Source organism: Typopeltis vanoorti, chromosome 19, assembly GCF_054136105.1.
Source record: "Typopeltis vanoorti isolate ZY-2024b chromosome 19, IOZ_Tvanoo_1.0, whole genome shotgun sequence".
NCBI lineage: Eukaryota > Metazoa > Arthropoda > Arachnida > Uropygi > Thelyphonidae > Typopeltis > Typopeltis vanoorti.
In genome coordinates, this window is record NC_143567.1 from 47991829 (window position 1) to 48005003 (window position 13175).

Below are 13175 nucleotides of genomic sequence, written 5' to 3' on the forward strand. Positions count from 1 at the left end.
AACTTTGTGATTTTTTTAGAGAACTTCAAGAAATTAAGCATAAATTTATATATAACATAGATTTGTAAATATTATTTACATTAACTACAAGAGTTCTATTTATATATAACATTTTTAAAAGACTTATATAGGAAAAACAAATAGACGATTTTTATCTTTCTTTTTTTTTGTAATTTATTTTTCCTTCTTTTGTTTTATGAAATTAACCTAACAAACACTTAAACAAAAATAATTAAGATTCTCTGTCACTATTCATTCTATATAATTCAAGACGAAAGTGTCAAGATCAAATATTCAGAATGGTAAAATTATTCCTACTGCGTCAAATCCTTTACAGATGGCCCTTTATTTATTGATTCTATTTTTATTGCCAAGAAGAACGAAAGCGATAATATACCAAAGCGTAAACTCTAGTCCGTGGACATATTTTGAATAAGAAATAGTGGTGTGAATAACAAATAGCGGAAAGATAGGATTTACATAAAAATAATACATTTTAGTATGCAGATAGCAATGGATATTTTTCAAATGGCAAAAATACGATGTTCGTAGAAGAAAATTTGTGAAACTGAACGATAAGTGAGAATACATGATGACAGTGAAACCTTCAAAATTTCATAATGCATAACGAAATTGTCTTAATATTTCAAAGGTTTCCTATCATAACAAACAGATTGAGAAATAGTTTGCATTTTGAACCATAGATGGCACTTCTGAAGCTTTCCAAAGATGACGATGTAAAAAAAAAAAAAAGATGAATTTTTAATAATGCAATATATATATATATATATAGTACTTTAATAGATGAATATAAATATAAATCTCATATTACTTAAAAAATTACATAATAATTAACTCACTTACTGGGGAGGTGAGCCTCTGAGTTCGAAGGTTGTAAACTTAATTTGAACTCTTTCATTTTCAGCAGCGTTGAAAGTAAAAATGCATTGCCGAGAATAGCCTTTGATAATTTCCATACGGGGAACGCTAAAAGTGCCGTTTTTTGGTCCATCAGGGTTGCTATTGAACATTAGATCGCATTCTAAAAATAACAAGGCTATAATTATTGATTAAATACATAGAACATTATATAAATACTTATAGATGCTTAATTGCTAAACCTATTTGTGGCGAAATGTGATTTGGCACTTAATTGATAATTTTTTACACATTTTGAAACTTTAACTTAAATTCAATTATCGGCTTAAAATATATTAGGATTTTCTATTATTTGTTCAATATATATTCATCACTGTTGACGTAAATAAATCCCAAAGACAGCTTTGCAGGTTTTCAGTTTTATGCAGGATGAATGTCAACATTTTCTGATACCCACATAAAAAGCATTAGGGGAGAAATTTCATGATCATGTATGTGCTTCAAATGATAATATAGTATGACGCATGCGCACATCTTCTACTCCATGCGTGTTGGAGTCAAATTAAGTCTGTAATATAAATGCAAATTTGAAATGAGGATTGAATGTATTCGAAAAATTGCTTTTTGTTTACAAAAAAATTTAAAAATAATGACTTAGATTTAACATTAAATTACAGACCGAAGGAATCAATATTCATTGATGAACATTTAAAGACAATTAAATATAAATATGTAATTTAAATAAATAAATATCTAAATAACTAAATTTAAAAATTTAATTATTTTGTATGATAAATAAAATGTAACTCTTAATTGATGTTTAGTCGGTTAAATAATTACAGAAAAATAATAGATTTGTTAATATTACCATTAATAATTATACATTAACATCTCAGTAAGAGATTATGATAATATTTCATGGTTATTGTAGTAATTTATTGTATTGTATTTTACTTACTTATTTCTATTTCTTATCGATGATCTGAGTATAGCGCTGTACAGAATCAGCAGAAAATTCTTCCTTGATCAGTAACACAGACAGTACCGTTTCGAAACTCTGATGTGATACATTTTAAGTATATTTACATACTCCACAATGTAAGCTAAATAGCAGAAGTCACTTTTGACATCTGAATTATTATTATTATGTGACACCTCCAAGAAGTCCAAAGACTCATCGAGGGTGAGTGTGCGAACAGCATCGAAAGATGAACTCCTTCCAACTACTAACCGTGCTCATACTTGCTTAACTTCTTTCGTGAGCCATTAGTAGCAGAGGCTCTACCAATCGCCCAGGTTGGTAGAGCCTCTGTTTTAGGTTATGAAATGATTTATTAAAAACATATCAAATATATTCTTAAAATAATTATTAAATAATTTCCTGTTAGTTTTTAATTAATTTGGTTTTTATTAAATTGTAAAGATTTTTTCTTAAAATTGTTTGTATAATTAACTATTTGTAAAGATACCTTTAAGATATTTGTATAAACTAAAATGATATGATGCGTTTTCAAATTTCAAAAGTATAGAATCGGGGATTGATTTATTCAATCCAATACCCTTGGAGGGTAATGGATCGCAATGCTGTAGCCAATGAAGTTCTAACTGAGGCTCAGCTATTGCTGTTACCTTCCTGCCATGATCAGAGCTTTAATAGCTCAATAACACCTTATCCCTACACTGTCCTCTACAGATAACGGGGAAGATGAAAAGCATTCTTGCTTCGCCCCTTTAAGCCAGTCCTTATAAGGACTTCAAAAGTATATATATATATATATATATATATATATACTTGCGTTTTCAAACTTCAAATAAATATATACCTCCAATTATATATATATTACAAGGACTTCTCACGTTATGGTTAGCGAGTGTATAGGTGATTAGCAAATTGTTTAGCTAAGAGCAAATTGTAGTATCTGTTAGCTCAGTTATTATCGACAAAACGTCTCATAGAGGTACTTGATAATAAACTACAGCAGCAGATACAGAATAAAAAAATGGAGTAAGAATAAAACACTCGGTGGTGGGAATAGCTTAGGCACTCCCCCCCCCCCCCCCCTCACCAGCTATGGCTTTGCCGCGTACGCGGACTCTTGGAATCGAAGTTGAAGCCGACCTACGACCTCGATGTTTGGCTAAAGCCCTCATCGAAAGCGTCGGCGCTGACCAGATTTTTGGTTTTACTCCCTTTGGTGGTGGCCGCTTCCAAGTAGTAGTAAGGAGTGAACAAACAAGAGACAAACTACTTGGAGGATTCAAATGTAATGGAAAAACAATAGTCCCGTTTTTGGTAGGGAGCATTACCAAACTACTTAGAATCCCCAGATTCCCTTTAGAATATATTGAAACCGATGTAAAGATTATCCACGAAATATTCGGGAAATGGGGCGTTGTACACAACGTGGAAGTCCTAAATGACGCAGAAAACTCCAAATGGAAGTCGGGCGAAGTCCACATCTCCCTCGAGATGAAAACTCCCGTTCCCAATTTTATTATTGTTGGATCCGCCAGAGTAATGATAAACTACCCTGGTGTAAAAAAACAATGTTTTAGATGTGGTGCCTTCATTCACCTTGGGGAAGACTGTCCTAGAGTGAAATGTAAAAACTGCCCCAAAGCAGTCCACAACCAAGAAAAATGTCAGTCAGCTTGCCTGAAATGTGGGGTCATTGACCACAAAGTGGACACATGCCCATCCAGAACCCTTGCTGAGAGGATGGGTGGTGCAATCACGCCAGCAACTCCACCAAGCAATGGAAATGACCCAGCACAGGAAGCTTCTCCTCCTTTCGAGGCTGTTCCTGATATAACAGAAATCCATACTTCCATGTCTAAGAAAAACTGTAAGGGGAAAAAAACTTCCACAAGCAGTAAAATCCAACAAGAAGAAACATTCGTTATTGAAACCATCAATACTAATATAGAAGAAGGAAAGATGGAGGTGAACACCAACGCCTCCAAACGGCCATTAAGCCCACAGGAAGAAGAGTTGGTAACGCCCAAAACAGCAAAAGTATCTGAGACCGCCCACCCAGAAGTCCTTCACCAAAAGCAGGGGAGATTCTAAGCCATCTCATTAGAGGTATCCCAGGGGTGGCGGAAAAATTCAAAGAAGCGATGAAAAAAATAGGAGAACCTGAACTCCTCACAGGGAAACATGGATCTGACATCGTCAGCACAAAATGAGGTGACATCTTCGTTGATGACATCAGCAAAATCACCCCTGAGCAAGTAGAGGTATCCCAGGATTTAGACGAGGAGGCAGCTTCGGCGTTCTTCATAGCTCTCTGCAAACTAGACATGGCCAAGGGAAGTGAGGTGGCCAAAAGAATAATAACTGCCCACAACAAAAGAAAGACACAGTAACCACCTTGTGGGGTTTCTGTACACAGCTTCACCGGTTTCAGCTATCACAGGTGGGGGAGGACCTGAGAACCCGAGCCGCGAAGGCTTACAGCGAGGCGGTGCAGTTCCTTGTGAGCATCATCACTCGGGCCAGATCCTTCCTCCACCTCTAAGTTTACCCTTCAATTTTTGCTTTTCTCTGTACTTTTTTTTGTTTGTTTTGTTACATGTTTCCTTTTTAGGATTTTTCCTTTTGGTAAAGTGAAAAATCAACGACCGTTTTAGAAACGCTCCTGGGGGGACAAACAGCTAAAACAGGTCAACTGAGGCCTCTTTAACCTACTCTACCACTATGCACTCTATCTTTATTTCCTCTCCTACTATCTGCTAACTCTCAGCCTATCTTACTCTACAGGCCGATAATGAAGATTTGTTGAACTCAAATTATTATTATATATATATATATATATATATATATATTTTTTTTTTTTTTTTTTTTTCGACACAAGGAATTCAAGGTATAAAATTACCTTAAATTCTCACTGTCGTAGATTATCGGTAATTCAGAAACCATACTCAGAAACAAAACATGGAGCTCTGTAAAGCACTTCAGGCTTTTCAACAAGCAGGATGGTAGGCTTAAAGTGGGCGATTATACATCTACCAACACCACATTCTCAACTATCCATGCTTATAGTATGATGATTCTAACGAGAAACTCATCTCACAGTTTCACTTAATTGCAGAATGATGTTCTGAATTAGTCGTGTTTATTGTTGCCGAGTCATTATCGTAAATTTCGGATTTTGATGAGCATTTATTATGACTGAACAATACAAAGAAATCAAGCATATACAGTATATCTATCCATGTAGTAATAGAGCGAGCTAATGACCACAACTTGTCACTAACTCATTATTTCGAACAGTTTATTGATATTGTTTACGTTTTGTTCACGATTAGAAGCAAGGAATGAACAGCACTGATTCATTTCTAAGCGTTCATTCTGTTTTACTCTTTGCATTTGTTCATCATGCACTATCAAGTTCAAGTAATGAAATTTCGCAGATATTAAAGTCACGTTTAATATTGTACCTTTTCACCAAGATTATAACCGAAGATGCATTTTACATTAATCAAAATGAATACACCTTATACTATGTAGAGTTCATTCAAGAAATCCCTGATATATATTTAACCCTCATGTTCCCCTGTATCGAATGGTTACTCTTTCTCATATACATCATTCTTGCGCGACTACCATCAAACGTGTAACTGCTTAGTGTGAGGGGGCAGACAAGTTCTCCATTTATTATTACAATCATGACGCTATCGCATTCCAGACACAGTTAAGGCAAAATAGATAACAGAAACGCAGCAAGAAAATAATTAAAAGTGCTAGAAATCAAATTTATTTTTTCCCTTTAAGTCGTCAGATTGGAATGCTTCTTTTTATCGGAGTCTTTAAAGAAAAACTTGTAAAGTTGAATAAATGGATTTAAAAAAAAAACTGACTATGTTTTTCTTCTAATTCTCCTGTTTACACATGCAAACCATGGCGTGTTAGTTGTAATATTTTATTTCTTCTTTTTCATTTTTTTTTTGTTTTGGAAATATCTATTAATTGATATAACTCTCTCTCCAACTCATCCTCTTTGTAAATTAGTTATCTAAAATATTTTTAAAATTTCAAAAAATTTTAAATTTTAAAGCTTCAGAAAATTTAAGAAAAATTAAGTAACTTTTTTTTACTGTACGTCTCACTTGACCGAATAATTACTATAAATCATAGCTTACGCATGTGTGGTGTAGGACTGAGACGATGCAATAATAGCCTTTGATTAGATAGCCTGGGATCGAATTCAGATGAATTTTTATAAGCTTTTTTTTTTTCGACTGAAAATGAGCCAGTTAAAGTAATATGAAAGTACGAGTATTTTTTTTCCTGAGGACGCTGGAAGGTTCATATGACGCAAAATAGACAAACCAGCTGAAGAACACATAATTGACAGATATTAATCTGGCTACATAGCTTTTGTTACTTCGTAACGCCAATCAAACTAAACCAAGTATCTTGTTCACGACATGTAATCACTCTTGTAATTAATATGCGATCAATCTGATTGCTTGCTCTGTTGACAGAATACAAGCTTGATTAATAGCTCTCTCTCTCTCTCTCTCGTAGCCAAGATTTTCATGTGTTATTATATAGTTCCGGCTTTCTTTATTTTTTGTGGTGTTTTCATAGGGAAGAGCCAAGTTTTACTTTCTGTTTTCAGCTTTCTGCAAGCTATTCTTTTTTTTAAAAAAATCTCGTGGGTGTTTGGATTCAGTTTCTGAGAACATTTTTAGTGATCCTTTCCGGTAATGTTGCCAGCCTAACAGCTTTAATGCTATTGCTTCTTCCTTGATCTAAACCCTTTGAAGTCACATCAACTGTTTGTCTCCGGCTATAGGCTGCAAAGGATTAGAAGGATTATTCCAACCGGACAGATCCCTAGAACAACTAAATAGAGATCCACCACCACCACTTCACTCTCAGAAGGACAAACAGCAGGCTTGGAGACAGAAATCACGTTAATAACTTTCACTTCTTATGATAATTAGCTGCAACCATAGAGTTCTATTTCAGCCACACTTCATGGGCACAGACAGCGCTTTATATGAGCATTGATATAGGTCCCTACCCTCTTGAAGTAATTCAACAACACTGACAACATTAACGATAGCAAACGTTCACTCACCATCCTGAAATCTCTCATTCAAGTCTTCCTAGGACTATTAACAAGATAAGGATCAGTTACTGGAACACGCATCTACTATCACCACCCAAGCTGGTGCAACGTCTCAAATAAGAAACAAGAATACGTGGGAGTTTACCTACTCAATCTTGCAACTTGCTGAACTGGGCAGAACTAAGCAACCATTCGAAAAAAAAAGACTTGGGTTGTCGCTGAGAGGATCAGTGATGATCACAAACCATATGGTAGCCAGAATTTTCTAGGACACTCTCAAAATTCTTACATCACCTGAAGATTTCTTCCAGCATATTAAACCCGCAATTACATATTTCCTATGGAACCAAACCAATCGGAAATCCCATTCAGCACTCTGCAAGTGACTCCACAAATGAATTCAGGGCTTGGTCTCAACTGAACCCAAAATTATATCTTTCGGAGTCAACTTCTTCCTAAAACCTCTATAGATAACACACTTATTCATGTACTCTTGAATATCTTCTTTCTCTCATGCCTTTTCCCATCTATTTGAGGTCGGCCTTTTTACATGATACGACCTTACGCGTGCGATCCCAATGGACTTGTCTCAGAGCCAGAGTGTAGAAGTGTGTATTCAAGGGGCCGGTTTTCCTGTTCTGAGGGACGAAAACTCCGAGTTTCCTGGTGTAAAAAATAACCCTACCTCCGTATGAGACCAATTAACGCACCTCACCTTTCTTCAAAAGAGACTAGATAAAGGTTCCTCATATCATGAACGGGATTCGAATTCAGTCTTTCCGACCAAAGGGCTTCGTTTATACCGACTGAGCTACGAAGGCTCTATTCACGTACTATAGAATATAATCCTAAAAAAAACTAAAACTATCAGAAGACCAGAAGATTTCTGCTATTCACAATCATCATAATGGTCAACCCAAACCTTCCTAACTGTCAAACGTTTATCGAGATGATATCCAGGGCTGGAAATACCAAGAACTGCATCACACACTAACAGATGCGTGATGGCAGTTCTTGGTATTTCGAGATCATTCCTGTCCGATTTACTCAGAGATCCTCTTTAAGAAAATCTGGCAAGGATCACCGCAACAGACATGTTACTGGCTCCACAACTGGACGTCACATTCATTCTCTTTCCTACGTGGAATGTGACAGAAATCAAGCGGGGGGGGGTTGAACATCTTAAAGAAATCTTCAAAGCAAAATCACACTACCAAGAAGTAAAGTCAACAGTCACAAACGCTTTTCCGGACATCACAGTGTAAGTGGTCCAAATCCCAATCAGAAATTTACAAGTGCACTAGTGTCAAAAAGGTAAAGACGAACTACATTACTATGTGTATATGAAAAACTTTTCATGATTACAGCCAAATGTGGACATAAATTTATTGCCAGCATAATAATAAATTATATTATAGAAAAATGTGTTATATTTTTCGTACAAATTAAATTACAATACGTTTCTGGCAAAGTTAGAAATTTCCTGAGGACACAGTTAGGGAATTAATGTACAATGCTTGCAGAAAACTATGCAAGGAAACATTTCAGCATGGAATATGTCCACTCCGAACTGTGATGCAACTCTCACAGCATCGTACCATGCTTAGCACCAAGTAATTCAGTTCTTGAGACAAACTGGCCCACTTCTCCTTCAGAGCAAGGATAAGGCATTGTTTGTTTTCTACAGGGGAATTTCGAGCAGAAATATGTCCCACTATTGCGTCCCAAACGTGTATTCTATGGGATTGAGATCTGGGGAGGATGCTGGCCTCTCGATTCGATTAATATCCTCGTTCTACAGAAGTATCTCCATTGCTCGGGTACGATGTGGTGTGGCATTGTCATCCATGACAATGAATACTTTGCCTACAGCACCACCGAACAATCGAACATTACGTTAACGAACTTCGCAATATCATTCACCAGTCATAGTCCCTTTTTCCAGCACTTGTAGCTCGGTGCATCCATTAAGCATAATGCCTCCAGGCACCATAACCCAAGCACCGCCGTATCTATCCCTTTCAAAATCATTCTCGCGATATTAAGAGGTACCACTTTCACTCCAGGTCAAGCATCGTCTAGAATTGGAGGAAAGACTAAACCGACTCTCATCTGTAAGGAGTACATTAGCCCCTTGGTGTCTTGTTTAATTTTTATGAATACAACACCACTGCAAACGTGCTGTACGATAAGCTGTGAATAAAGAAACGCAGACAAGAGTCCTTTGACAGGACATCTCGACATCCTGTTACAGTTTGTCGATATGTCCTCGTACATCTCGTATATTGTGTCTGAATGGAGGCGACTTGCAAGCTGACCTGTCGTGGTGCACAGATTACATTTTGCTGTTATAACGAAAAATCTGTATTCGTGCTCCGTGGCAGAGCAAAGGCCACCTTTTAACTAAAGTTTGGAACACCGTCCATTGGTGTTAAACGCTGCCTGGAAAATGGATACAACGGTATGTGAGATTGCAAACTCTCTGACAATATCAGTAATTCTGTCGCCTTCTTCAAGCTTTCCAATAATTCTTTCCCACGTGAAATAATCTAGATAACGTTACAAGACATCCAAGTTTGCAACTTTATTCCTTCACGAAAACAGCTTCTTTCAAACACAATTCGCTTAGCGCAGTCTTTTGCCTACTATGCTGTTGAATGCTACCACGCGGCCCCTTTGAGAGTGCGATTGAAAAATTGAATGTGTACTCGTTTTCTACTAGAAATTGTCAGTTATAGAAATTGTCACAAGTTAATTAGGCTGAAATCGCGTTTGTAATCCTTAGAAATGGTATTCGTCCTTAGATTTTTGACACCAATATGTAGAGTGGTGTCAAAAATAGAGTGGTGTCGTATGGAAGTCTCCGCTGTCAACAGTAGAGACTTCCATACGACACTGAATGAACCAAAGAAGATGTAGAAATCTAGTGGAGGCTATGGCACAGCATTCTGGCAACGTCAACCAAGCTGTATCAATTATTGACTCAGACAGAATTTTACAACACATCTGGAATGCTGTAGCATGCAGGCACCACGCACCACACGCACCCCCCCCCCCACACACACACACCTGACTTGCTCTGTAAATTAAAGTATTATCAGATATGCCCTGGACACTGCCTGTACTACTAGCAACCTAGAAGTAGTCTTCTAGGTTTGCTTGTCTGATTGCAGATGTCTCAACACAGATCACAAGAAACGCGGAACATCCAACTACCTCTTCCCAGCTGCAAAATCTGTCCTTTACTGTTTCCATCTAAGACACAGCGCTTATCCTTTCATCAGTCTATGGACAACGTATTGTCTACGTAGAAAACTGCATAGCTGGATATTCTTCGTGTATCACTACCACAGAGAACGAGGAAGTCTATTTCAGTTCAGTGAAGAATGGAAGCCATCTGATATCCTTTTCATTATCAAAGAAAACGTCGTGAATATTCTTGAAGAATCAGTTTGAAACTTCTCGACGAGCAGAACTAAAAACGCCATCCTCGCTGCCACAATCTGAACACTTCATCGATCCCTAAGTAAAACTGTATTTATGGAAACATACTTATAATTTTAATTTAAAAGATTAATTAAAAATAGATAAGCCATTTTCAGAAATACGTTTGCTCTTAAATGAAGGTAGACATATAGATAACCAGACTGTCTATTTTAGCAATGCTGAAATGAAATTTAAAAAAAAAATAATAATCTACTTTGACGCAGTCGCTCAAGGAGATAGACTGTCTTAGCTCAAGTCGCTAAATGCGGTTTTTATGATCAGGTAGACTTAAGCAGACAATCGTAAATCTCAACCCTATCGCGCAATTGTCTTTTTTATGTACATGTAACCATCGTAAGTCATGAACCATATTTCAAAAACTTATCACCGAAAGGAATGTATTTGAGCCTGAGATAACCTTTCAAGCTATGTTTCCCTTGAAATTGCCTGCATTCATTAGCAGCGAGGAATATCCTCAACGAGTAGTGATGATGAACTGCCTGGCTCAACAATAGTCGATCAATAGTCTCATGAATCTTGGTTGACATTCTTTTTCCCGATCCCCTCATGACACTTTCAAATATTACTCACCAACTTGCAATTTTGGAATCTGGCCGATCTTGCCGAACAGATAGACATTTCAAAATCTGCATTTCAGGCGGCTCTGCCTGATAATATAACTGAATTCTACCACAGGAAGTCGGGGCTACTGAATAGTAGCCCCGACTTCCTGTGGTAGAAAACCTGGTGCCTATTTTTTTTTCCAATACTCTCAGCAAAATGCTCCATCAGATCTTGTCATCCCAACAAACACCATTCTCACTGGTCTACATGATCTCACATATATAATAAATTTGACGGTAAAATGTACATAAGAAACTCTCTTCATAGAAGTAGAGAAATGTGTAGCAATTAATGCCCGACTCTTTCTATATATAATACTGCTATTTAAATTAAAAAAATAAATAAATAAAAGTCTATCAATCCATCCTAGCGACTCCATTCTTGAGCACTACATACACGAATTTGTATTTATAATATCGCAACAATATCTCCATATTCTGAAACTTTTTTCACATGGAAGGATATATGAATGAATTAATATTTACACCAATATTAGTAATCAGAGATGGTTGAAATTCTTATTCTTAGAGCCATTAAACAAGGCCTAAATAAGATTCGTATTCAGTGGCAGAAAGTAGCAGTGTGCGATCAAGACAGACACATCTGGAGCAGGAAGATATTCGATCCTGTCAGACCTCCGTGATTGTTATTTGCTTGAAAAACTTGTAAAATAAACTGTTTGTTTTATATTCTTGTTCTATGGAAAGATACGCAGAGTTGATGTTTAAAACAAAGCACACCAAGTATTGAAAAAAGCATCGATGTGGCATTGAAAATGATTAAAAGAAAGATAATAAATATATAAAAATATCTTATTTATTTTTGTCTTATTCAATAACATTTATTTCAGGGCAAAACCACATTAGATGAGTAAATAGAGAATTCAGATACTAAGAAGAAAAGGACTCGGAGAGCTCTGGATCGTGTTTATCTATGAAAAGAATGTGAGCTTTTACTTTATTATAAGAGGTGCGAGTCTGGTTACCGTTACACTAAAAAAATCACTTAGTTGATGTCAACGCGACAGGTGTTTCCCACGCTCTACCAGTCTACAGTACAGCACGTGAACGTGGTAGCCAACATTATCGATCTAATAGAGTACAGAGATTACTTTTACGGCAAGTTCACATCTAGAAAATTCCTGTTCTCCAGCACAAGCGAAAGCCAAACGCAAAGAAATTGCTGACGGCAAAATCTCCACACTATCTTGAGAAAGAGATGAAAACAACTGAAGCCAAACTTTCCGAATATTTGCAAAATTGTCGAAGAGGAAGAAAAATATTTAAAAACGATTGGGGGTTATACAATCATCTATTCACATAACCTTTAACGAAATTAAAGGTGTAATATCAGTAATATCAGAAATTAAATAGATATGATCTTCACGCTGGCCTAGTGAATATCATATTAGCTCTGATCTTCAAGCTCCATACGGTGGGTTCGAATACCAACTTGGATATGCTGTCTCTGAATGCTTTTAAGGCAGTAGAATTGATTTTCATCTCCCGAAGTAAGATCAGTACCCTGCTTATCAAACAACAGTCTGAAGCCATGCTTCGTAGACTAAACGTGGTAGTTGAAAGATGTTATATTTGGTTGCTAAACCAAGGCTTCCAGATATTATCAATTACTAATGTATTAGTGTGTGTGTGTGTGTGTGTGTGTGTGTGTGTGTGTGTGTGTGTGTGTGTGTGTGTGTGTGTGTGTGTGTGTGTGTGTGTGTGTGTGTGTGTGTGTGTGAATCAGAAATATAGAAATAAATTTAAATTGATGCCAAAAATCTTTGTTAGATTTATTGGATTAAGAGTTTCTCATAATGCTAATATTTACATATGGGGAATAAATATGAGTGTAAGACTGGACAACAATTCAAGGCAGAATGTCCCACTGGCAAGATCTATACACACACAGTCATCGAAACTGATCCCATGCCTGTCGATTATATTAGAGCAATCTAGAGATAGAGAGAGAAAGAGAGAGAGAGAGAGAATCAACTCTACGGTACGTCAACTCAACTCTATGGTAGATTTATATATATATATATATATATATATATATATATATATATATATATATATATATATATATATATATATATATATA

The 13175-nt window shown here is 36.3% G+C and overlaps 1 protein-coding gene across 1 annotated transcript in view; it reads right to left on the bottom strand.

The window, feature by feature from the left end:
• The window catches only part of LOC150096072 (suppressor of lurcher protein 1-like), a 286165-nt gene that overhangs the window by 61978 nt on the left and 211012 nt on the right, over positions 1-13175 (bottom strand). The window contains exon 3 of the mRNA XM_090409292.1: positions 865-1042. Coding sequence (XP_090265418.1) covers positions 865-1042 — 178 coding nt within the window. The remainder of the gene's footprint in view (positions 1-864; positions 1043-13175) is intronic.